At 38.9% G+C, this 22,534-nt stretch overlaps 1 protein-coding gene across 4 annotated transcripts in view; it reads left to right on the forward strand.

Annotated features, from left to right (window-relative positions):
- The window catches only part of LOC132092414 (signal-induced proliferation-associated 1-like protein 1), an 88,576-nt gene that overhangs the window by 57,616 nt on the left and 8,426 nt on the right, over positions 1-22,534 (forward strand). For all 4 annotated transcript variants that reach the window (XM_059498641.1, XM_059498640.1, XM_059498638.1 and 1 more), the window contains exons 2-12: positions 3,810-5,508; positions 5,898-6,028; positions 6,740-6,928; positions 7,694-7,868; positions 8,735-8,838; positions 9,165-9,322; positions 16,229-16,808; positions 17,426-17,700; positions 18,860-19,150; positions 19,271-19,423; positions 19,605-19,729. In XM_059498641.1, coding sequence (XP_059354624.1) covers positions 4,017-5,508; positions 5,898-6,028; positions 6,740-6,928; positions 7,694-7,868; positions 8,735-8,838; positions 9,165-9,322; positions 16,229-16,808; positions 17,426-17,700; positions 18,860-19,150; positions 19,271-19,423; positions 19,605-19,729 — 3,673 coding nt within the window. In that variant the 5' untranslated portion in view covers positions 3,810-4,016. The remainder of the gene's footprint in view (positions 1-3,809; positions 5,509-5,897; positions 6,029-6,739; positions 6,929-7,693; positions 7,869-8,734; positions 8,839-9,164; positions 9,323-16,228; positions 16,809-17,425; positions 17,701-18,859; positions 19,151-19,270; positions 19,424-19,604; positions 19,730-22,534) is intronic.

Raw genomic sequence — 22,534 nt, forward strand, 5'->3', positions numbered from 1 at the left:
ACAATGTGAAAGCATAGTTTGTAAGTGTGTCAGGTGTTTTCTGTGTTAAAATGCTCGTTTTAAAAATACCGCCCCCCAACATTTTGAGTTGGAGAGACATTTTCAAAATCCTCAGTACCAATAACCCTGTAATTTTTTTCACAAAAAAATTGTGGTTAAAACAAATACAATAATTGTCAATGTTAAGTAAATTTTATGTAAAGTATGAAATATTTTAACATTTATTTTGAAATAAATAGTTAATGATAAAGTGAAAGTTAAGAGAAAGTTGCTATAATTGAGATGGGATGTTTATTTTTGTCAAGTACTCAGTCGTGAGTCGCACACAAACATAAGTAGTGACAGATCTTTTGTTCCTTGTGATGTCCGAACTAGTTATTTAAAAAAAATTAAGGGTTGTTTTATCCATTTGTTTTAGATTGGATTTGAGATGTGAGCATCACACTCAAAAATGAATGCAAGCTTGCAGTTAATTGTACATTTAGAAAACAATTAAATTTTTATTCCATGTCAACTTTTAATGAAGTCTAAAATGGAGAATAGAGCAAAGAAATATAACAGTTAAATATCCGGTATCAACCAATAGGAGCTTGTCTGATCAATAGTACTTGAATTATCTGCAGTAATTTAATATAATGTTACTAGGACAGTACTTTTAGGTGGGTCACACATGTTCGACTTGAAGTTGTTGAATTGCTTCTCATCATCTGGGTTTATTGCACTGTTGTGTCATACTCAAAACCATCCTGCTGATATCTAGTCAGTCAGTTTGGTTTGTATCTATAGTCATGCAGTGGTTTGCCTCTCCATGGTGGTGACAGCATTGATTTATTCATGTGGCGTAATCTGCCCTTTGGCCCAGCCAAGTGTATGAACAATGTTGCAGTTACAGGCCTGCCACACTGAATTATGCCTGGAACTGGCTATTAGGGCTGGACCAGAATATTCAATTATTCGAATATTCGTTCCATGGGTTGGCATTCGATTTTCAATTTTGAAAATCAAATATATATATATATATATATATATATATATATATATATATATATATATATATATATATATATATATATATATATATATATATATATATATATATATATATATATATATATATATATATATATATATATATATATATATATATATATATATATATTTTACACCTGGGATTTCCATGTGAGCCTGGTTTGGTGCAGCATGATTAAAAACCATTCTTGGCACGGTTAGTCAACCGTGCTCAGCCATGCTGTTAGAGTGTGTGAGTGTGACAACGCTTGTCTGGCTACCAGTTTCTCCATAGGTGGCTAAGCAGAAGTGTGCTATTTGATCAAACATCCAAGTAAACAGCTACGCTAAGTTCAACATAAAAAAGAAAAAAAAATGTCTGAGACAATTTGGTCTGTGGAGGGAGCATTATACCCATCATCGTTTATTTTATTTTTCATTTCAAGAGTTGTCTTTTTATTAAACAATATCAGATAAAAAAGGAGTCCCAAAAATAGAAATATGTTCATCATCCATATTACTGTTTATATTACATGTGCGTTACCAAAACAAATGACACATTTCTATTGCTTTCCAAAGAGCTCCGTTATAAGCAACAGTGGGAAATAAAAATGTATCCATGTTGACTGGCCCGGATCGGCACGGAATGGAATGGTTAAGCAAAGAGAACCATTCGGCCCGATAGTGGAAAAGCGGTTTATGAATCACCCATGAGTGAACATCATGATTCAGTTCATCTGGAAGAGAAGACAAAAATATTAAAAGTATTGCTCTTAACAGACCTGTGTGTTTTGTTTCACTAGTGCATCATTCTCTGAGCGTATAAGCCTTGCCTGCGTGAGATTCCAGCTCGTGTTGTTCTCCAGTTTATTAAAAGTTTATTCATTCTGAACGTTTTGCCTGTTCATATTGCACCAAAATGTGACACTGAACTCCCTTGGGTCTGCAGCAACACACCCGCTACATGTGAATTCAATTGGACAAACGCTTCTTGACATAATTATAATGCAAACAGAAAAACAGAAAATGTTCAGCCCCCTCCTTCCGAAGTGTTGATTTCTACCGAAGCTTCGAAGCTGAAAAAATATATTCAAACAAAGAGATATTATCTGACCACTTTTCTTTTTAATGATTCTCATGGAAAATTGTTACTTAGATAACCAAAGGAAACAATTTTATGTTTTTCTTTTTTTCTTTTCTTGGTACTTGTTGTATCTCACATAGGGCTGTAGGTATCGAATATTTTAGTAATCGAGTATTCAACCAAAAATTCCATCGTTTCCATCGATAAAAAATGTTTTTGCTTAATTAAAGTGCAATATTAATTATGCAAGAGAAAATAAGACTCCTGGGTCTCTTAAAATGAACAACTAAGTTCCCTTTTTAAGAAAAAAATTCTTTTTTATTTTTTAAATGCATAGAATGCAATGCATACAACAAAAATAAACATTTAATTATTACCCATTGTTTCTCTGTCTGTACAGTACTTGTATTGTGAACAATGACAATAAAGTTGACAGATGAATTAAGTGCATTTAAGTGCCATTCGGTTGGGGTTTTAAATAAAGCATTTTCTGAGATGCACATTAAACATTAAACACACAAAACATTAATTTAATTTAAATTTATCTTTTAATTATTGAAAATTAATCACCTTTTGGTAAACAAAGGTGATTTACTATTGAAAATAAAACATGGAAGAACTGTTGTGTGATTAAACCTTAAAAAAAATAATAATAATAATTTTTGATTTTTATTTATTTTTGTTAGTAGGTTATGTACATTCAGCTGAACAGTAGTAATACATCTCTGGCAAATACTTGTCTAAAACAGGACTTTTATTTTGACAGGTTGACCTACCTTTACAGTTCTGTGTATGTGATATGACGCTAGTTTTACTAAAATCAAACAGTCAAATGCTCATGAAGTGACTCTCATGTGAGATGTTGTTCATGTGTTCACATCCTCATTTAGTGAGACAGCAGACGCTTAAATCACCCTGGGCGTCACGCGCGCTTCAGTGTTTGTGATAAGGAAGACGCGCTTCTGCTCCATTCATTAACAGAGACAAGCAGAACATGCAGGATTCATATTTAAATGGACTGCTCCGGCTTAATATTTAGAGATATTAGTCCATATCGTGATTTGATTTGTTTTATTAATTCATTCAAAATTTGGCAAATTCCGTGCCATTCTGCGTTAAACTGTAAATTCCGTTTTTATGACTGGATTCCGCGATTCCCTTCGCGTTTTCTGCATCGCGGAAATCACAGGGCACTAGTTGTGGTATGGGCCAGCTCTATTTTGCAACGGACACACGCCACGACGTTCTCTTTACATTTGCCCGCGCCCTCATATCAAAACACTGCTGACTCCTTGCAGTATGCGATTTCGGACGCAGCACTTGCGCCTCCTTCCCCTTTGTGGGTGACGTTAACGTGTTGTCACATTAAAACAATCATTGCGAAAGAACCTGACGTGACCTAAATAAATTAAAAAAGGCTTCGAGGCAGAGAAATTTGCCTCGATCATTTTTTGTAATCGAGTTATTCGAGTTACTCGAGGAATCATTTCAGCCCTAATCTCACATGTCACTCACCTCTCATGAGAAATCACTCAAGCATTAGGCACATTTCCTTTAATGTCCGAGATGCTGTGTGGTTAAGATTGTTGCCATCTTAGAGCTTTGTCTCTTCCATGGCTCTTCTATTTACCTCTCTATTTATTTCCCTATTTTAACCATCAAGATATGAGCTTTGATTACCGTATTCTTAGACTGTCCTCATTTTTCTCTGTTTCAGTTCTGCATAAAGGGATGAGAGGAGGAAGGTCAGATCACCTAATGGTCAGCACACATGCCCGATTCAGACTCACTTTAAAGTTCACTTTCATCGTCCAATTATCTTTCCTCCATTCTCTGGCCTCTCCAGCTGAGTGGCTGTCCATGTTCCAAAAACTTGGTTATTTCAGTTACACCGCGGGCATGCTCCAGTGCTGAGCTCCGTACCATGACCAGTCTAAAGCGTTCACAGACCGAACGCTCTGTGGGCGGCTCTGTTCCTGCCACTGATGAGTTTTATACTCGCCGTCTGCGCTTGCCCAATGGAGGTGCTCCGCCCCCTCGCAGCGAGAGCACCCACTTGACTGGGACACCTGGAGTTCCCAAAATGGGTGTTCGAGCGCGGGTCGCCGACTGGCCCCCCAGGAAAGATGGTGGCAGTGGAGGAAGTGGAGGAGGGGGTGGAAATGGAGGTGGTGTGTGGCACATCACAGTGGAGACCGATTCCCCTTCCACCACCACAGGTAGTGCCCAGAGCAACTTGTCAAGCAAGCTTGGTCACCTGATCAGCCCTCAGGATTCATCCATGCTACGTAACATTCACAACACACTGAAAAACAAGATGCATAGCAAAGGCAAAGACAATCGCTTTCTCTCCCCCGATGGGTATCTCGGGTCGCCCCGGAAGGGTATGCGGCGTATACGGCAGCGCAGCAACAGCGACATAACCATAAGTGAACTAGACGGCGATGGTGGTGAGGGATGGTCTTTCTCAGGATGGACGCCCATGCATCGAGAGTATGGTAGTACCTCATCCATCGATAAGCATGGTGTGTCTGGCGAAAGCTTCTTTGACATGCTCAAAGGCTACCAGACCGATGCTCCAGACCAGCGCAGCCCTGCCCCTGAAAAGTTGAGCGAGTTGCTGACAGTAGCTCATAAACAATCTGCCCTCGACTTACCTGATGGACCTCTTGGTCCTCCTCGTGGCAGTCCCGCCAGTCGCCTGAAAGAAAGAGAAAAACACATGAAGAGGCGTTCGAAGTCAGAGACTGGTGGAGAATCTATATTCCGCAAGCTACGTAGCGTCAAAGCTGAAGGTGATTCGTCACGTGCAGGTTCCGACGCAGAGGATGGAAAGTCAGATGACGTGGGTCCTCCTCCAAAACCATGGGTTTGCCAGAAAGGTTTCGCACACTTTGATATCCAGAGTATTCTGTTTGACCTGAACGAGGCTGTGCAGAGTCGGCAAAGCGCTGTGAAGCGGAAGAACACCACCACTGGTGCCTCTGCTGCAGCCGCGGCCTCGGCTTCAAACACATCCTCTCTCTCTTCCACCCAAAGCGGAGCTTACGGCTCCCCTTGTGGCAGCCAGGAAGAGCTCAGCATTAAGGATGGGCCTTCTCTTGACTCAGGTGATGACAAAAGCAATGATTTGGTTCTCAGCTGCCCATGTTTCCGTAATGAAATTGGTGGTGAAGGAGAACGGAACATCAGCCCTTCGAAACAGGGCAGTATCGGCAGTGGTGCCTCTAGCTCTTCAAGAGATGAAGAAGGGTCCCCTGAAAGAGCTCCCAACACCCATTTTAGCAATGCAGGGGTGGCTGTTCTTGAAGCCCCCAAGGATGGCAAGAGTCTCCACCATGATCGTGGAAAGAGCAACATAGTTGAACATGTGGACTTGGGTGCTTATTATTACAGGAAGTACTTCTATTTGAGAGGTAAGTGTCAACATTTTGCTGTAATGATATACTGATTTCTCAGTGGAGATGTTCATGCGAATCATTCTTGTTTATGGCAGATTTGGAGTACCACTCCACATGAAAAGGAATCGATTATCAGTTGATTCATTAAAAAATAAGATGTAAATAACTTTTTTGAATTGACAAATGCAAGCATATTTAAAACGCAGATGTATTTAATATTTATTTCATGTTTAAATATGTAGTTAAATCTATTGCTACTTCAGTTAAATCAACTGCTGCTTTATATTTTGTAACTGACCCTAATGCAAATTCTGTGTTATGTAATTTGTTATGGCACCTGTTTACATTGCTGCTATTCTTTAAATTATTGAATCATTAATTGAAAAATTATTAAAATCCTCAAGAGCACTGGAACTACTTAGGTGTCGATGAGACACTGGGACCTGTAGCTGTCAGCATTCGTCGGGAAAAACTGGAAGATCACAAAGAGCACGGCCAGCAATACAACTACAGAATCATCTTCAGAACCAGTGGGGTGAGCACTCATTCACAATGCCAAATACCATTGACACATATAGTTGCAGCATCTAAATGCAACCTGCATCTTCGTACCTGCACAGAAAGAGTTAATAAATGAGCAGTTAGCGGTGAGTGAGATCCAGGTCTGACGCCCACTGCTATCTTATGTAACATGCTTGGATGCGAGTTCTCTTTGCTAGTGCTTGGCACAGATCACACTGTGCTCTGAATGGCTCATCACCATACTTCTTTTCAGTCACACCGCTTTTGAAAGCAGCTTTAAATGGACAAATCTCTAATTATATAAAAAAAGGCTCTTAAATGTGACCTCAGCCTTTGGCATCATTTATAGAAACTGCTTATGATTCACATGCATTCTAATGGGACTTAATAGCTTTGTGACTAAGTTGACGCTCTTCCCAACATTGCAATCTTTCCACTGTTATTTTGAGACAGGCAGGTGGGCAGACATGGTTTAGCTTAGTATAAAACTTTTGTCTCTGAATCATAATGAGCAGGTACTAAAAGACTATAATATGTTGGGTTCTGGAGTATCAAGTACTAATTTTCTCAGAAAATCTTATAACCGTATTTAACACCCACTCTTCGGTTCACCCATGTAATTTACAAATGTATACAGAAATATTTTATATATATGCCTAGTTGCCAACACATATTTAAAACAATAATACAATGAAATTTCTGTTATATCTCTAAACCTCTATAGTTAACAAACTTACGGGGCTCCATTTTGGAGGATGCTGTGCCCTCCACCTCCAAGCATGGCTTGGCTCGAGGCCTGCCTCTGAAGGAGGTGTTGGAGTACCTTGTACCTGAGCTCAATGCCCACTGCCTCCGTCTTGCTCTCAACACACCGAAGGTCACAGAGCAGCTGATGAAACTGGATGAGCAGGGGGTATTATGATCTTACGTTTCCTTACAACTGACAAATGCTATGGTATTATGCATGTACGATAAACTGGGCTGTCAGTCATTTCATTTTTTTATTATAGCTTTTTTAATATAATTTTGGTTATGACTGCAAAGTGAAAAATTACATCCCCACAGAGCAAGTTTTCACTGCACATAATATATACAATATGTCCACCACAATAAATCATTTTAATAGTTTAATCACCAAATGTAAATGAAGTAGAATTGAAATATCATTTTAAAGGCATATTGAGGGGGGGGACTTGTATTCATATGCACATTTTTATATATACAACCTGCTCTATCATTACTAAACTCTCATTGATTTTTTACTATATTGATTTAAAAATGTTCTTGCCATATTTGTTATGTTATATTCATTGATATATTATGCATATGTGCATATTTTATGTATATGTTTATTTATTTGACTTATTTTCATCTTTTGTTCCCATTAAAGCAAAATTAAAATATTTTTAAGAAACAATAAATTAATTTAGATAAAATTTGAATGAAATAAAAAGTTTGCAAATGCACTGAAAAATAAATTTTGTTCTAATTAATAATTTTCTTTTTTTTTCTTTCTTTTTTTTTTTATTACTAATTTTCAATAGACAATTATATTTTTAAAAGAATGTGAAGTTATTTCACATATGCTAATGCTTTGTTGCTCTGCCCAAATAACAGACTATATTGACACCCATTATTCCTGTTTTTCATGGGCTAATAGTCTTTATTTGTTCTGCAGCTCAGTTTCCAGCTGAAGGTGGGAATCATGTACTGTCAGGCCGGCCAGAGCACCGAGGAGGAGATGTACAATAATGAGGCAGCAGGTCCTGCCCTAGAAGAGTTCCTGCAGTTGCTGGGGGAAAGGGTGCGCCTTAAGGGTTTTTCTAAGTACCGTGCCCAACTGGACACTAAAAGTAAGTCTTATCATCTTGAAGGTTTATTTAATTGACACTGATCACTGTGTGATCAAAACAGCATGTAGCTAAAGGGGCAAAACAGCTATTAAATCTCAGACCTCCTGTCATGTCAGTCTAGTAGTCTATAGTGCCAGTTAATTAATTCTAACAGGATCACACTCAAATAAGTCTGCAGCACATTCTAAATACGTCACTCCACTGTCAGCAGTTTATTGACAATTGGAGGTTGTGATTAAATGGGAATGGATATAAACACCAACAATCATCTCCAGTTCTATCCTCTACTTTGTTTCAATTTGAACCGAGTTGCCCCTATTTGAGAGCCAGTCATGCGTCCCGTGCCTGGCAGCCGTGCTCCACCTCTCTCCTGTGACCTAAGGAACGTTGTCTCTGATCACATGCATGTTTTTAATTCCATTTATCAGACTTGACATTTTTCCCCTTACATTGCCCCCACCACTGCTAGTGCGGCCGAGAAGGGCGGCAGAGTTGTCTGAAAGCTTTGATGTCAGTTTGACTGATTAGGGCATGGTTTCGGAGTCAGGTGGAGTATAGAGATCGGGAAGTAGGGACTGATAAGAAGATGATTTTTGTACCGCCATGCTTCTGTGGCCATGGTCCAGAGTGACAATTGCAGTATCCTGTTTGTGAACATTAGAAAAAAAGGGTCCTATAAAAGAGTGGAAACCATATGTTGCCTTAACAAGTAAAGGAGTGTTAAATAAATGAGACTGATTGATCAAAGGCTTTAGAATGTATATCCCCTTCAGACCAAACCGAAATCCTTCATTGTTTAAGAAAAGAAAAGCAGGTGGTCATATAAAAGCCGTGTATGAAAGGTTAATGTGAGCTTTTTCTTGCAGCGGACTCTACCGGAACACATTCTTTGTACACAAATTTTAAAGACTATGAGATCATGTTCCATGTGTCTACAATGCTGCCCTACACGCCCAATAACAAACAGCAGGTAAGCTGTCCAAAAATGTATCATTGTTAAACTATTACATACACCACTGTTTAAATGTTTGTGGTCGGAAGGTTTTTTTTGGAAGTAATTAATACTTATATCCAGCAAGAAGTCATTAAAGTGATCAATTTAAATGCAGTTTAACTGACATTAAAGTGACAGCAAAGACTTTTTTTAGAGTATATTTTTATTTCAAAAGCAGTTTTTTCGAACTTCTGAAGTTTTTCTTTTAAACTTGCTTTTTTCAGAAACATTTTAAACAACACTGCATACTCCAGAATTTTGAGCAATAGTGTATACTGATTTATGTTGTTTGTGCTTTATAGCTGTTAAGGAAAAGACATATTGGAAATGACATCGTCACAATCGTGTTTCAAGAGCCTGGAGCAAAACCCTTTAGCCCCAAGAACATCCGATCACACTTTCAGCATGTCTTTGTGGTTGTACGAGCACATAACCCATGCTCCGAAAACACCTGCTATAGGTGAGTAAATTGGACGTTTTTAGCTGCAAAACTTCACACTGTTTAAATTCTATGTAGATTTTTGAAATTGTTGTAATTGGTAAAGGTGCTTTTTGCATCAACACCACACATGATGACTTTCAGTCTGTGGTAGTAGTAGTGCTCAAGACTATGATACAGTGAAACCAATGTAAACTAATGTTGTAATGATTCAGTTGAAGAGACTCCTACAAATCATGCTACAGAATCATTAACTTACTAGATCAGAGCAGGTACTGAATTAACATCTGACTCTTTTACTGAACCGTAACTTTCATTCATTTCTGACTCAGACCTGCTGTGTGTACTTAACCCTCTATGGACCATATTATGAAATGAGGTTTGCGAGGCTTAAAAAGTCCCATGAGACATATTAATGATTGAAGTTTTGTATTCCTGTGTTGATGAATTTTCTTTTGAAACAGGAAATTCGGGTGGGACATTGAAGTCATTGTTTTTAGGCTATAATTGCATCACACTATGAAACGATTGGTTTGTAGATGTTGGTGTTATTGTATAGGGACATTGTCGTTCCCAAAAGCATTCAATTGGACACAAATCTGTGTAGTAATCAATATTTTTGGTCTGTTTTTCTGGATTAGAAAGACTGTAAATTGTAAATGCATTTTTGTGCTGAATTTGTTTGCCTTTTAGTTGTCAAAGCTGGTAGACTTGAACTAAAAGTTGTTCATATAACACTTGTAGCATTGTTGTTTTTAAAGAAATTCTGTAAAAAAAATTTATGTTTATAAAAGAAGTTTCACGTGCACACCAGGGCTGCATTTATTTTATCAAAAAACAGTAAAACTATAAAACTGTTAAATATGATTTCCATTTAATACAAAGTTTAAAAAACAGCAGTATTTGAAACATTTTTGTAACAAATGGAAATCATATTTAACAGTTATACTGTTTTTTGATCAAATAAATGCAGCCCTGGTGTGCACGTGAAACTTCTTTTATAAACATAAAAAAAATTGTACAGACCTTAAACTTTTGAACAGTAGTGTAAATTTAAATGTCTTCTGTTAATATTTTAATATTTTGTTAAAAGTAATTTTCAATTTAAAATATTGGCCAATTAATTTAAAACCAGCCTTTCCTTATCTTGTTGTATCGCCAGAATCCATTATCAGTCAGCTTGATTGTAGTGGTGTTGTTTTTGGTTTTATTTTTGGACAAATGGATATTCTTCTCGCCCGTGGTGGGTTATGTTCTTGCCTGATATCCTCTGGCCAGCTTATTATTCTTGTCGTACAGCACATTACCCAGGAGAGCACTGCTCTTAACCACTTCAAATGAGCTAGGCCCGCTTAATTTCCTTCACGCCTACTGGGGGCTGTTTATCAGTAGGATTTGTTGATCGTTGTATTGCTTGCAGTCAAACCTCGAAAGTGCTACTATGAGTCAAACAGAAGAAAATGTGTGCTTATTTGAACCGAACAGGCAACAAATATCATGTTGATTATTGATATCTTTATTGTGACTTACTCCCTTAAAGGTGCCATAGAATTAATTGATACAATATTTTAAATTGGTTTTAAAAGTTTTATAAGTTTTTATCTCAAAATACCCTACAGAAATTTTTTTATAGCTTGTTGAAATTGCCACTTTTAGGGTATTAGGTATTTTTTTTTGTTTGTCCCCTTTGAATGAAAATGAGCTGCTGCTCCTGGCTCCCTTTTCAGACGAGTGCGGAGCTCAGTGTTGCCAAGTCCGTGGTTTTCCCATGGACTTAGCAACCCCAGTAATGTGAGATTTAGCCTCTAAAATGTGAATTTTACCAGGGAAATCCCACCAAAAACGTGTATTTTACCCCACCAGAATGTCATTTTTACCAGGGACCCCCCTCAAAATAAAAATGGGGTAGTTTTGAATAGAAATTTGGTGGGTTTGTTCTTAAATCCTGGCAACCCAGGTGGAGCTTAAAGAGCTCATGCTCGCGGGCATACCGGTGTTACGGTTTAACTGGTGGTGACCTTTTTACTGACCTTACATTGCTTCCAAATGCAATTTTTAACTACCACATTCCTATTCAAGATCATTCTGGTAGGATGTGAAAGCAGCATTAGTGTAAACAGGCAAAGACAATGGTAGCTTTAGCAAAATTAGCCTTACAGAGAGTCGAGAAGCTCTTTTGGAAAACAAAATATGATGCGTGATGCTGGTCTGTAGTCTGGATGTTTGTGCACGAAGCGTTGGTATCAATCCCTCTTTCAGAAGCAATCTTTGCACAACTCCAGCGTTGAACTGACCCTCGATTGTGAGGCAGTCCGGTGTAAAATGTTAGGTTTCCGGGACATTTTCTATTAACCACCGTGTCTTCAGCTGTCTATGGAGACTCCTATGTTCGTTGGTGAATCCCAACACACAACACTTTTAATGGCTCTTTGGCGCTGACATTCATTGTACCTCCAGCAGCTACAGCAAGAGAACAGTAATGGCGGACCGCAGCTTCTCACTCAGGGCTGTGTATATGCTAATAAGGCAGAGAGTGAAGAAAGAGTATTGAGAAACTTGGAACTGTTAGTGTGGAGAGGCTGGTTATGAATTATTGGGAATATAAAACAATGAGTGGGTGGACTTTTACCATTATAGGCTGGTTGTTTTCACACACTGCAGCCGCACAACCGTTCAAACACCTTATAAAAGTGATTTTTTTCATTCTATGGCACCTTTAATCTTTCACTCACATACTTGCTCACTTTTTCTCTCCCTTGCTTGCTTTGTTTTGCCTCATGAAAAGAACAGAGGTTTTAATTGCTCATGGGCCTCATTGTATGTCGTTTTAATTATACCCAGTAGGGAGCCTCATCACTGTTCAGCTCTGAAAGTACAGAAGTTACAAAGGCCCATCCTGGCCGAACTTCTCTGGAACAATAAGCTAGACTGAGCACACAACAAACGAGAGGGCTGCTTGCACACCGCTGCCAACTGTCCTAGTATGCGAGTGGCTTTATGGGGGCTTGCCGCTTAAACCCGACAACCCTTCTCCTCCTTCCCTAACAGACTCCCTCCCACTCGTCGCCCCTTCATTCGCACTGTGAATTATTTTCGTGAGCTTAAATTTTCCTGTGGTCACTTATGCCGTATTAATCTGCTTTGACCGTTTAGACAAGAATTGGAATGGTAGTCAGGATGTGGAGCATGTGGTTTCATTAAAACCACAGTTTTGTGGTGGATTAAAGGTGTTTATGGAGAGTGTTAATGATTTATGTGCCCTCCTGTTGTTTTATTGGCTGCTGTTGGGTGTACTGAAGTGGTTAACACTGTACACTGGAGACCAATAATTTTGGCAGACAACCTCTCAGCCACCAGTGAAATGGCAAGGTAGATGGTAATGTTGTACCAAGTGGAAGGTGTTAATGCTTTTTTGCGTAACCGTCTATACAGAAGTATTTTCCTGCATCTATTGCGACGCTGCTGAGTCTACGATGTCACAGAAAAAAACAGTTGGTGTTGTGAGGGTGAAGTCTGCAGACATTGGTAGCTCAAAACATTTTTAAAGTAGCTGAAATATTTCATAAACTTTTATAGAGATTTATAGAGTTTTATGAGTGACAGGTCTTATAATTCTATGGACATTTGCTAAAGGTTCCTTATTGGACTGATAATAATAAAGATTATAAACTCTGAAATGAGACAAAATCAGCACAAAGATTTGATTTAATATTACTTCCCATTGCATCTTTGCAGTATAGTTCAATTCATGAAAAATTGGTCAAAAAGACCCTAAAACATATAATTGTGAATCAAACAAATTTCTGTCAAGAGTAGTAAGAGTTCTGTCAACTTTTATAAAGAATATCTCTTTGGATTTGAGACTTTATTGTTTGAAACTTTACAGATCTTCATATGCACCAAGAGCTTGTAACACTCCAAAGAGAAAGGAAAAATTGAAATCGCATCATATGACCCCTTTAAAGAAATGATCACATGTTACAGTAAATTTATTTATTTATTTTAACAAAACCTTGAATTTTATACAGGAAATCGGGGTATCAAGATTGGGTTTGTCCTTTGAACAAGTTTACAGTATGTGAGAACTCTGCTCTGTGTATGCGATACTTGTACACCTGTGTATTTCTGAGTGGGTCAGGGTATTATTTGCTTGTGTGGAGGTTCTTTGATTCCTTGCTGTGGGCAGTGGATGCTCCACCAACCCACACGCTGTGTATTTATACTTCAGATAAGTAATCCAGTTTTGCCTCTCCACCTAAGCCAAGGGGGTCGGCTACAACAATAAAGTCAGCCTGCTTGCTGTTAGTCACCGAATAACCGCTCAAAGCCTAGAAGTGGATTATGTTTGGATGGAATATGCACTGCTCTATTCTGGCTTTTGAAAAATGTTGATGACGGTTATTGTCCACACTATCATACAGCGTTTCGTTTTTGTATGCTACTGGTGAAGCACAACTGTGGGTTTTTGGTCTGCTTTATGCTTAAACAATATAATGCAGAGATTTAAAATAATAGAGCAATTGCAAAGAGTTTTGTAGGTTTTACTACTGTGGTAAGTTGGTTAACACTTGGCTATACCTTGTTTTTTTTTTTTTTTTGGAATCGAACCATGGTAATGTCATCTTGTTCACAGATGAGATGTGAAAATGTGCTTCAAACGATACCAAGTGTGACAGAGGACTGTCAATTATGGGAAACACACATCCCATTAACACTTGCAGCAGTTTAACACTTCCATTTGCTAAAAACTCTTTCCTCACCGCTTGGCAATAACATGCATTGAAAAGTTGTTTCAGTGTTTGTTAGATGGGAGAGATTTAAAATAAGCCGTTACAAAAACAAAATATCATGATGTTTGTTATAAGGTGTTTCATGGTAATACCATTATATTGTTTTGGAATGCCTGGTATTATCAGGTAAATACCACAATATATGATTATGATTAGGGATGTCCCGATCAGGTTTTTTTGTCCTCGAGTCCGAGTCCGAGTCATTTGATTTTGAGTATCTGTCGATACCGAGTCCCGATCCGATACTTCTATAATACATAAAAAAAGAATAAAGAAGAGCGACAAAATAGATCCAGGATCTTCAATAAATTACATTTTGAAATATATTCAAATATAAAACAGCTATTTTAAATAGGCTAGTAAAAATATTTCAAAATCTTACTGTTTTGCTGTACTTTGGATCAAATAAATGCAGGCTTGGTGAATAGAAGGGACTTCTTAAAAAAAAAAAAAAAACCTTAAGCTTACTGTTCAAAAACTTCTGACTGGTAGTATAGACAACTTTATTTCTTTAATTTCTAGCTTTTAATTGGCTTAGAAATCTATAAATGCTGGACAATAACAAATAATAATGATTTGTTTATATACTACAAACACTGTTTATCACATAATAATGCAGAATAGTTTCTATACTGTAATAAGTACTATGTCAATTAGCACTGCATTGTTCATACTTTATTTATCACCTGCTGGAGATGACTTGAAGAACAATTTATTGTCGTGATCGTATATTAATGTCTTCGTGTTTGCATAAGTTTCTGTTTTCCTGTGAGCACCACGCTGGACGCTTTTGTCCATATTAGGAATATCCTGATATCAGCGCGAGAGCGCGCTCCGACTTCGAGTATGAATGAAACACACTGCATGAGAGTTTAGCGCTCTGTGATGTTCATCTCGCTGTATCCTGGGTCCGAATGAAATATCAGGTCATGCGCAAACTATCATGTCTCTTTGAGTTTGAATCTATATTTATTCACACCAGCTCTTGAAAACAAAGTGATGTCATGCCGCACGCGTTGCTGTTTCTGTGTGGAGTCAAAAGGGTCTAACTCTGTGCCACCGCATAACAAAAGATGTGTTAAAAAATTATATATATATATATATATATATCCGAGTCCTGATCGGGAGGTAACGTCCGATTCCGATCGAGTCTGAAACCACGTGATCGGGCCCGATTTCCGATCACGTGATCGGATCTGGACATCCCTAATTATGATCATCATTAATTACCATGGTATACATAAAGGACCTGTTTAACAGTTTTTATCGGTCACAAGGGTGACTAATTTATGGCTCAATTATTGTGAGAATCAGGCCAGCAAACTTCTGGTTACCAGTCTCAGTCTTCACCAAGTCTGTGTTATTTATCCCTGCAAGTGAAGAAAGAGAAACAATATTACTGAATTAGATATCAACAAGTTATTCCTCTCAGTCTGTTCTTCAGCAAGCTGCTGGTACTGCGGGAGAGAAGTTTATGTTGTAATGAATTTGCAAGCTCATTTTTCTACCACACACGTACATGTTCCCCTCAGTGTTTTTACAGATGGATCCCACGCACACACAGCAGTACTTTCTTTGCACCCCCCCACTTCACACACACACATACCAACTTCTGGGCCTCACTGTTCTTTGTCTTCCTCCTCCAGTATCACTTTAGATTGAGGTAGTGGCTATCTTCGGTCCGACCTCATTACTGCTATGCCTGGCTAGTTGCATATGAGTTCCAAACATACCAGAAAGAGCAGGAAGCTTTAGATGTCAATGCCAGAGGCTTAATGAAAAGAAAAAACGGGGGAGAGATGAAGCAAGCGTGGTAGAGAAGAAAGGTTTGAGATGGAATTTAATTCAAAATGTTTTTTCTGTAGCATATGAGGGGTCCATCTAAGTTTACTAGCACTCTGTAGTAGTCAACAGCATAATAGCCATCCATGCTGTTTTGATCATTTCCTCCTATTCCCACTTGGCAAAGTATTTGATGGCCCAACTGCTACACTTCACATGAACTAAACATGAAGGCCTTTAGGGAAGTTTGAGGATGGTTTAGCAATTATGTTGAGCATGTGATGAGCAATTTGTCTCATTGTTTGAAATCTCCTCTCTTGTTTCCCCTCCATTATCTCCACCCCCTCAATCACAGCGTGGCAGTGGCTCGCTCACGAGATGTACCTGCCTTTGGACCGCCTATTCCCGAGGATGCTACGTTTCCGAAGTCTACCGTCTTTCGAGATTTCCTGCTAGCCAAGGTCATCAATGCTGAGAATGCAGCCCACAAGTCGGACAAGTTCCGCGCCATGGCCACTCGGACGCGACAGGAGTACTTGAGGGACCTGGCCGAACGGCATGTTACAAGCACACCTATCGATCCTTCGGGCAAATTTCCTTTTATTTCTCTGGCCCACAAGCGTAAGGAAAAGACTCGGCCATATTTTGGTGGAGAGCTGCGTAGCCCAGGAGCCATCACCTGGCCTGTTTATGCCGAGGACCATGGAGCCGGAGGAGAACTAGAGGCCCTGCTGGCCATTTCAAATGACTTTCTAGTGCTGGTGGACCCAGAAGCCAAGGCTGTTGTCTTCAACTGCGCTGTCCGAGATGTCATTGGTTGGACGCTGGGAAGCCCTGCTTCCATGAAGATCTACTATGAACATGGAGAGAGCATCTCCCTGCGCTCCATCAATAACAACACAGAAGACTTCCGCGAGGTTATCAAACGTTTAGAGGTAAGTTTGGAGTTGCACAAAAGTATCATGACCGGTTTTTATTTTATTTATATTTTTAAAATTTGAAGGATTTTTTCCCCTGAAAGTTTTTAGTCACATGTACAGAACATGGACTTGAGATCTTGTTTTTTTTTTTTTTTTTGGTTTATACCCACGTGGATTTATAACTATCAAGCTTTCACACGAGCTTAAAGTAGTTTTTTTATAGCTGTGCTGTGGATGATTCATTGTGTGAATTAATGGTGTTTAAGAGAGCCTTTGCATAACTGTGCAGTGGCTTGAATGTACTTCTGATTTGGCCCCCTGCCCATTATGTCACTCTTGAAGTGCAGGAGCTGTTGCCATGGTAACTAGTACTCTGTGAACTGAAAGCTCATGATCTCCATCACAGTCATGAAGCATGTTAGGAGAGATTTATTTATACATGGGGGGGGGGGGGGTAAAAAAGCCTTGATCCTGATTTGCAGTAGTGTATAATAGCTTATGATAGACATTTTCAATCCACTTTGCATTTTTGACTAGGTCTTGCATCCTTAATAGAGGAAATCGCTTTCTAAATTGCATAAAAAAATTTTTGAAACCAGAACTTATTTATTTTTTCCACTCCTTTCTCTCAGCACCTCACTAAAGGCTGTGAGACATCTGAGATGACCTTGAGGAGGAATGGCCTGGGCCAGCTTGGTTTTCACGTTAACTACGAAGGCATCGTGGCAGAGGTGGAGCCGTATGGCTATGCCTGGCAAGCGGGGCTGAGGCAAGGCAGCCGGTTGGTCGAAATTTGCAAGGTGGCTGTGGCAACACTTTCACACGAGCAAATGATAGACCTGCTCCGCACCTCAGTAACTGTGAAAGTTGTCATCATACCACCCCATGAGGATGCCACTCCTCGCAGGTAGGTCTGAGTATCAATTCATTTTTTGATTCATTATTCCTTGAGTGAATCCTGGTAAATAAGTAGGCAGTAATTATTTTTGTCAGGTAGAAAAGTAAACCACTCATTCCAAGTTTTGCAATAAGACAACAAATCAAAACATTGCACTTTTGTTCCCACACATGCAATCCAAAATAGAAGAGATTTGCCTTCCCAGTCTAGGTTTTCCTGCAGGCTTTGTGCCAATTTGAAGGTTATAATGATCAGGTTCTAAACTACAAATCATCACCAGATTTTTATGTGCATTCACTGTTCTTTTTTTACAGTTTTGTCATTAAGTAAAAAAACGATTAAAGACCTTTAAGTTTTATAGTCCTTACAGGAAGAATGCTGTTTATTTTAGTTAGCTGGTTGGTTGGTTAGTTAGTTCAGTAACTTTTGTGGACCAGGGTTGAATACATTTTATGGAATAAAACTTTTATTCAGCATGGATGCATAAGATTAATCATGATTATTTCTATTCTTTTGTGAACTTTAATTTCATCCATCAAGAAGAAAAAAAAAATCACAGTTTGCACAAAAATGTTAAGCAGATGTTTTTAACATTGACAGTAATACAATATTTTTCTTTAGCACAATTTCAGCATATTAGAATGATTTCTGAAGGATCGTGTGACAATTCTACTTTTCCATCACAGGAATAAATAACATTTTAAAATATATTAAAATAGAAAACAATTATTGTTTAAATAATAATACAATTGTGCTAATTTATCACAGTATTATTGTTTTGAGTGTATTTCTGACCAAATACATGCCGCCTTGGTGAGCATAAGAGACTACTTTTAAAACATAAAAACAACTTTTTTACATTCCTGATACACGTGCATAATATGCTCTTATTATAGTGATTACAGTTATTAACTGGGTAAAAACAAGTAGGCATTAACCCTGAACCTACCCCTAAACCTAACGTAAACCCATGTAATTACCTTATTTTACCATTATTTAAATAGGTAAGTACATTGTAAGTAGATGTAAGTACCCATACTGTACATCTTTTGAACAGTATGGGTATGATCCGCAAACTTTTGAACAGAAGTGTAAATAGCTAATTTCACCTTTAAGATAAATCAAATGCACTTCATTGCCACTAACTGCCTAATTCATCGTCTTGCAGGGGCTGTTCAGAACTGCACCGCATGCCAGTCGTTGAATATAAAGGCAGCAATGAGAGCGGCTCATTTGAGTACAAGTTTCCTTTCCGGAGCAATAACAACAAATGGCAGCGCACCTCGTCCAGCCCACAGCAGTCCCTCACCGCCTCACCTCAGAGTCACAGTGGAACCCCGAACCGTGCCGTCAGCCTGGGGGCCAGCATGGGCAAGACCCTCTCTGCCGAACGGCCCGAAAGAGCTGCTGCCATCCCCCGTAGCGTGTCCAGTGACGGCCGACCTCTGGACTCTAAAAGGTGTGTACGATGACTGCCTTGATGTAGTGGAGCTTTTGTTAAGTTGCTCTTCCCCGTCATTTTTTTTTGTCTCTCGTTTATCTGTATTTGTGTGTATCGCTCTTTCTCTACCTCTCTCAGGATGTCTCCAGGTTCTGAGAACTATGCCCTGACCTCGTCTCTCATGTTGGGCCGCTCGCCACACAACCGCAGTTCCCCCAGTAACCTCTCCTGCTCCAGTGACACGGGCTCAGGGAGCGCCGCTCACTGGAGGCAGAAGTCCATGCCAGAGGGGTGAGGCTCTACTTAAAACTGTCCATCCCTTAATCACCCAGTCATCTCACCGCTTTATCTGTTCAAGCTTTTTTTAGCGTTTTTTATGTTCAAGCGTTTTTTATGACAAGATGGCTGTGGCATCGACCGCAAAATGATGCATGCGATTTACAACATATGCATGTTTATGTTTCCATTATAGATTTGCACTCAACAGGCACTCTCCTCTCCCAACGGAGCGGCAAATAATGGCAGAGGATGGAAGCAGCGGCAAGTCGACCCCCAGCTGGCCCAGAGTGGAGGACAGCTCTGACAGACCACCATCAGGTCAGACCACACTCCATCAGTGATGAATTATTAAAAGGAAGGGGGATAAATGTAAGGTGTCTGGAAGTAAGAGGGGGAAAGATCAATAGAGAAGCACTGCTGGAAAAAAATGAATGAGCTAAACAAAACTGTTAACTGAATGAAAGGTTGAAAAGTGAGAAAGGAGAGAAAGGAATGGCAATGAATATTCAAAAACTGATGACAAATGATGACAAAAATAGTACTGCTATTACTGGGTTCTGAGGCCTTTAGTGCTCAATATTTGAATGAAGCGTTTTTATGGACTTCTAGACTTCACGCATCAAAGGATGACAACATTCATAAACCCTCAGGACACAAAATTTAAATTGTACTTAATTTAACAGTAACACCACCTCCCGTAAGCAGCCTTCAAGCATTTCTTAAATCAAATTCTTTTATCAAGCTTTATTAGAAAATATCACTGTTATTCATTTTTCAGTTATGACCATATTTCGGTTACAATGTCCATTTTGCCTGCATATGAAATGAATAGTTTCTCAGCTAATTATTTTAATAAATATTAATTTAAAAATTAACAACAGTCAGTTCAGTTGCTATTTATACATAAAATAATTTTCATATAATAAATATTTCATATTTTCATTAAAAATATTTCCTTTTTTTGTTTAAGCTTTTTAATCTCTCTCTCTCTCTCTCTCTCTCTCTCTCTCTCTCTCTCTTTCTCTCTCTTTATTTCAGCTTAATTTTAATTACTGAACATTAATTAATTACTTTTTTAGTAGTTTTAGTTTCAGTTAACAATAACAACATGGGTGCAACAGGCATGGTTCCTCAAATCATGTGGCTTGTTGAGGAAAGGTGTGCTATTTTCACTAGACGTGCAATTTTTACCTGGTCTATGATAAAGAGGGCAAAAATAAATAAATTTGATTTGCACTGAAGGAAGAATCTGAAGATCAAAGAGACTCTTTTGACATGAGCCTGTAAGTAACCATTTAGAACACCTTAGCAACCGCATAGCAATGTCCAGGCAACCACCCACAACACCTTAGCATAGTGATGGCCACACAGGCAAGCGCCATTCAAATTCACTTGAAGATATTTAAAAACCTTGTCTTTCTTCTCAAGTGATTTCATTAGATAACACTGAAAGTGATGCATTGTTCTTTAAAACACACGTGCTAGTATGAGAACCAGTGCATTGAAACCCTTCCTCTGAGGGTTTTAGTTGCCTTGCTGTAGGCTATGCGGTTTCATTCGTTATCCACCTGGCCTTGACAGGTTAATTTTTTGGGGGGCCACACTTGTTTTTGACAGCAGGTCGGCTCCATTCGGTGTTCTCGCCCTTCTAACACACAGCAGATCATCTGATCCTTCCCTCCCCCTGAATACCTCTCTCTTATATAACCGTGGTCAACCTTAGAGCGCTTAATAGATCGAGCGTTGCCTTTGAAAGTAAGCTGTGTCCAGTGAAAGGAAGCAAACATAAATGGTGTCTCTGAACAGCAGGCTTTGTATGGGTTCAAGCAAAGACAGAAATACCTCCTCTTTCCTGCTGGTATGGTTGTGTAAGCACTCTTTTTGTGCCTCTAGCACCCCCCTCTCACTCTTCCAGGTCCATGTGTGCTGTGACTCACATTGCCACCTCCTTTCTGCGTATTTGTCTTGTTTCTCTTCCTCTCTCCATTCCTCGGCTTCTCCACATCTCCTGTTTTTGACAGGATTATTCCTACTTTTTTATAACACTGCAGGACTTGCTGCCTCCACTGTGTCTGTCTCTCACTTTCCGTCTCTGTTAATGTCTTCTCTTTTGTATATTTCTCTTAAACAATCTTACAGTTTTCAGCTTCTCTGATTGTTGTGGTCCAGCGGCCCACCTCCACATTTTGAACCTTCTTAGCTCCGCGATGTGACCTCTCAGAGACCCGGACTGTAATAGCAGGGTCCATCCCACGCAAAACACATCTGAGCCGTTCGGCCCAGTAAACTAAATGAACCGTGCTGTAAATGTTACCACAGCCTAGAATTATACACCGCTCTCATGATTGCAGTCGACTTTTCGGAGCATGAGAGGTCAGTCACTTAATTCTGACCTATGTTGGTTTTGGTTTGATTTAGGACATTATGCACCACTAAAACAAACAAAAAATTTACAAAAATAAAAAAGTGAGCTAAAATAGCCATTCTACATGAAAACCAATTCTACGTATTAGTAAAATAATTAGTCTGAATCTTAGGATGTATAAAAGAGAACTGTTTATGAATAAACAATACAGAAATAGTTATTAGAGGAAGACCGATATAAGAAGGTGAAAAGGAAGGGAAGCGGGAGGAAGGCCAGTAAAAACATTGTTTAAAAATTTTTCTAAAGCATGTTAGCACATAACTGTTTTTTCTGGAATGAATTTGACTTGATTAAAGAGTTTTTGATTTTATCTTAAAAGATTGTGGTTTGTTCAAATTGAGTTTGAGTTCTGATTCTGAAAAACAAGCAAAACTCTGCTTTGAATCGCTGAAGGGAGGTAGAGACAGGAAGTGGGGTGTCAAGAGGGGAAGGAAAGCCTTTTCATAAAGCTCGAAAGGAATTGCCCCCCTCTGACTATGTGCAGTAGCTCATGCATGTACAAAGAAATGACCTTTTCCCCTAAACTTTTCACAAATGTATGTCCACTCGATTATGTCTTATATACTGTGTAATCAGTTTGCATGAACTCTGATACGCAAAGTGTCTGATATTTTAGAATCATTTTAAGTTTGTATCTTTTCTGACGTTCTGCTTCCTGTCCATCCATCCCCCTCCCCGTCATGTAATTGCTTGCACTG

This window comes from Carassius carassius, chromosome 18 (genome assembly GCF_963082965.1).
Source record: "Carassius carassius chromosome 18, fCarCar2.1, whole genome shotgun sequence".
NCBI classification, from domain to species: Eukaryota; Metazoa; Chordata; class Actinopteri; order Cypriniformes; family Cyprinidae; genus Carassius; species Carassius carassius.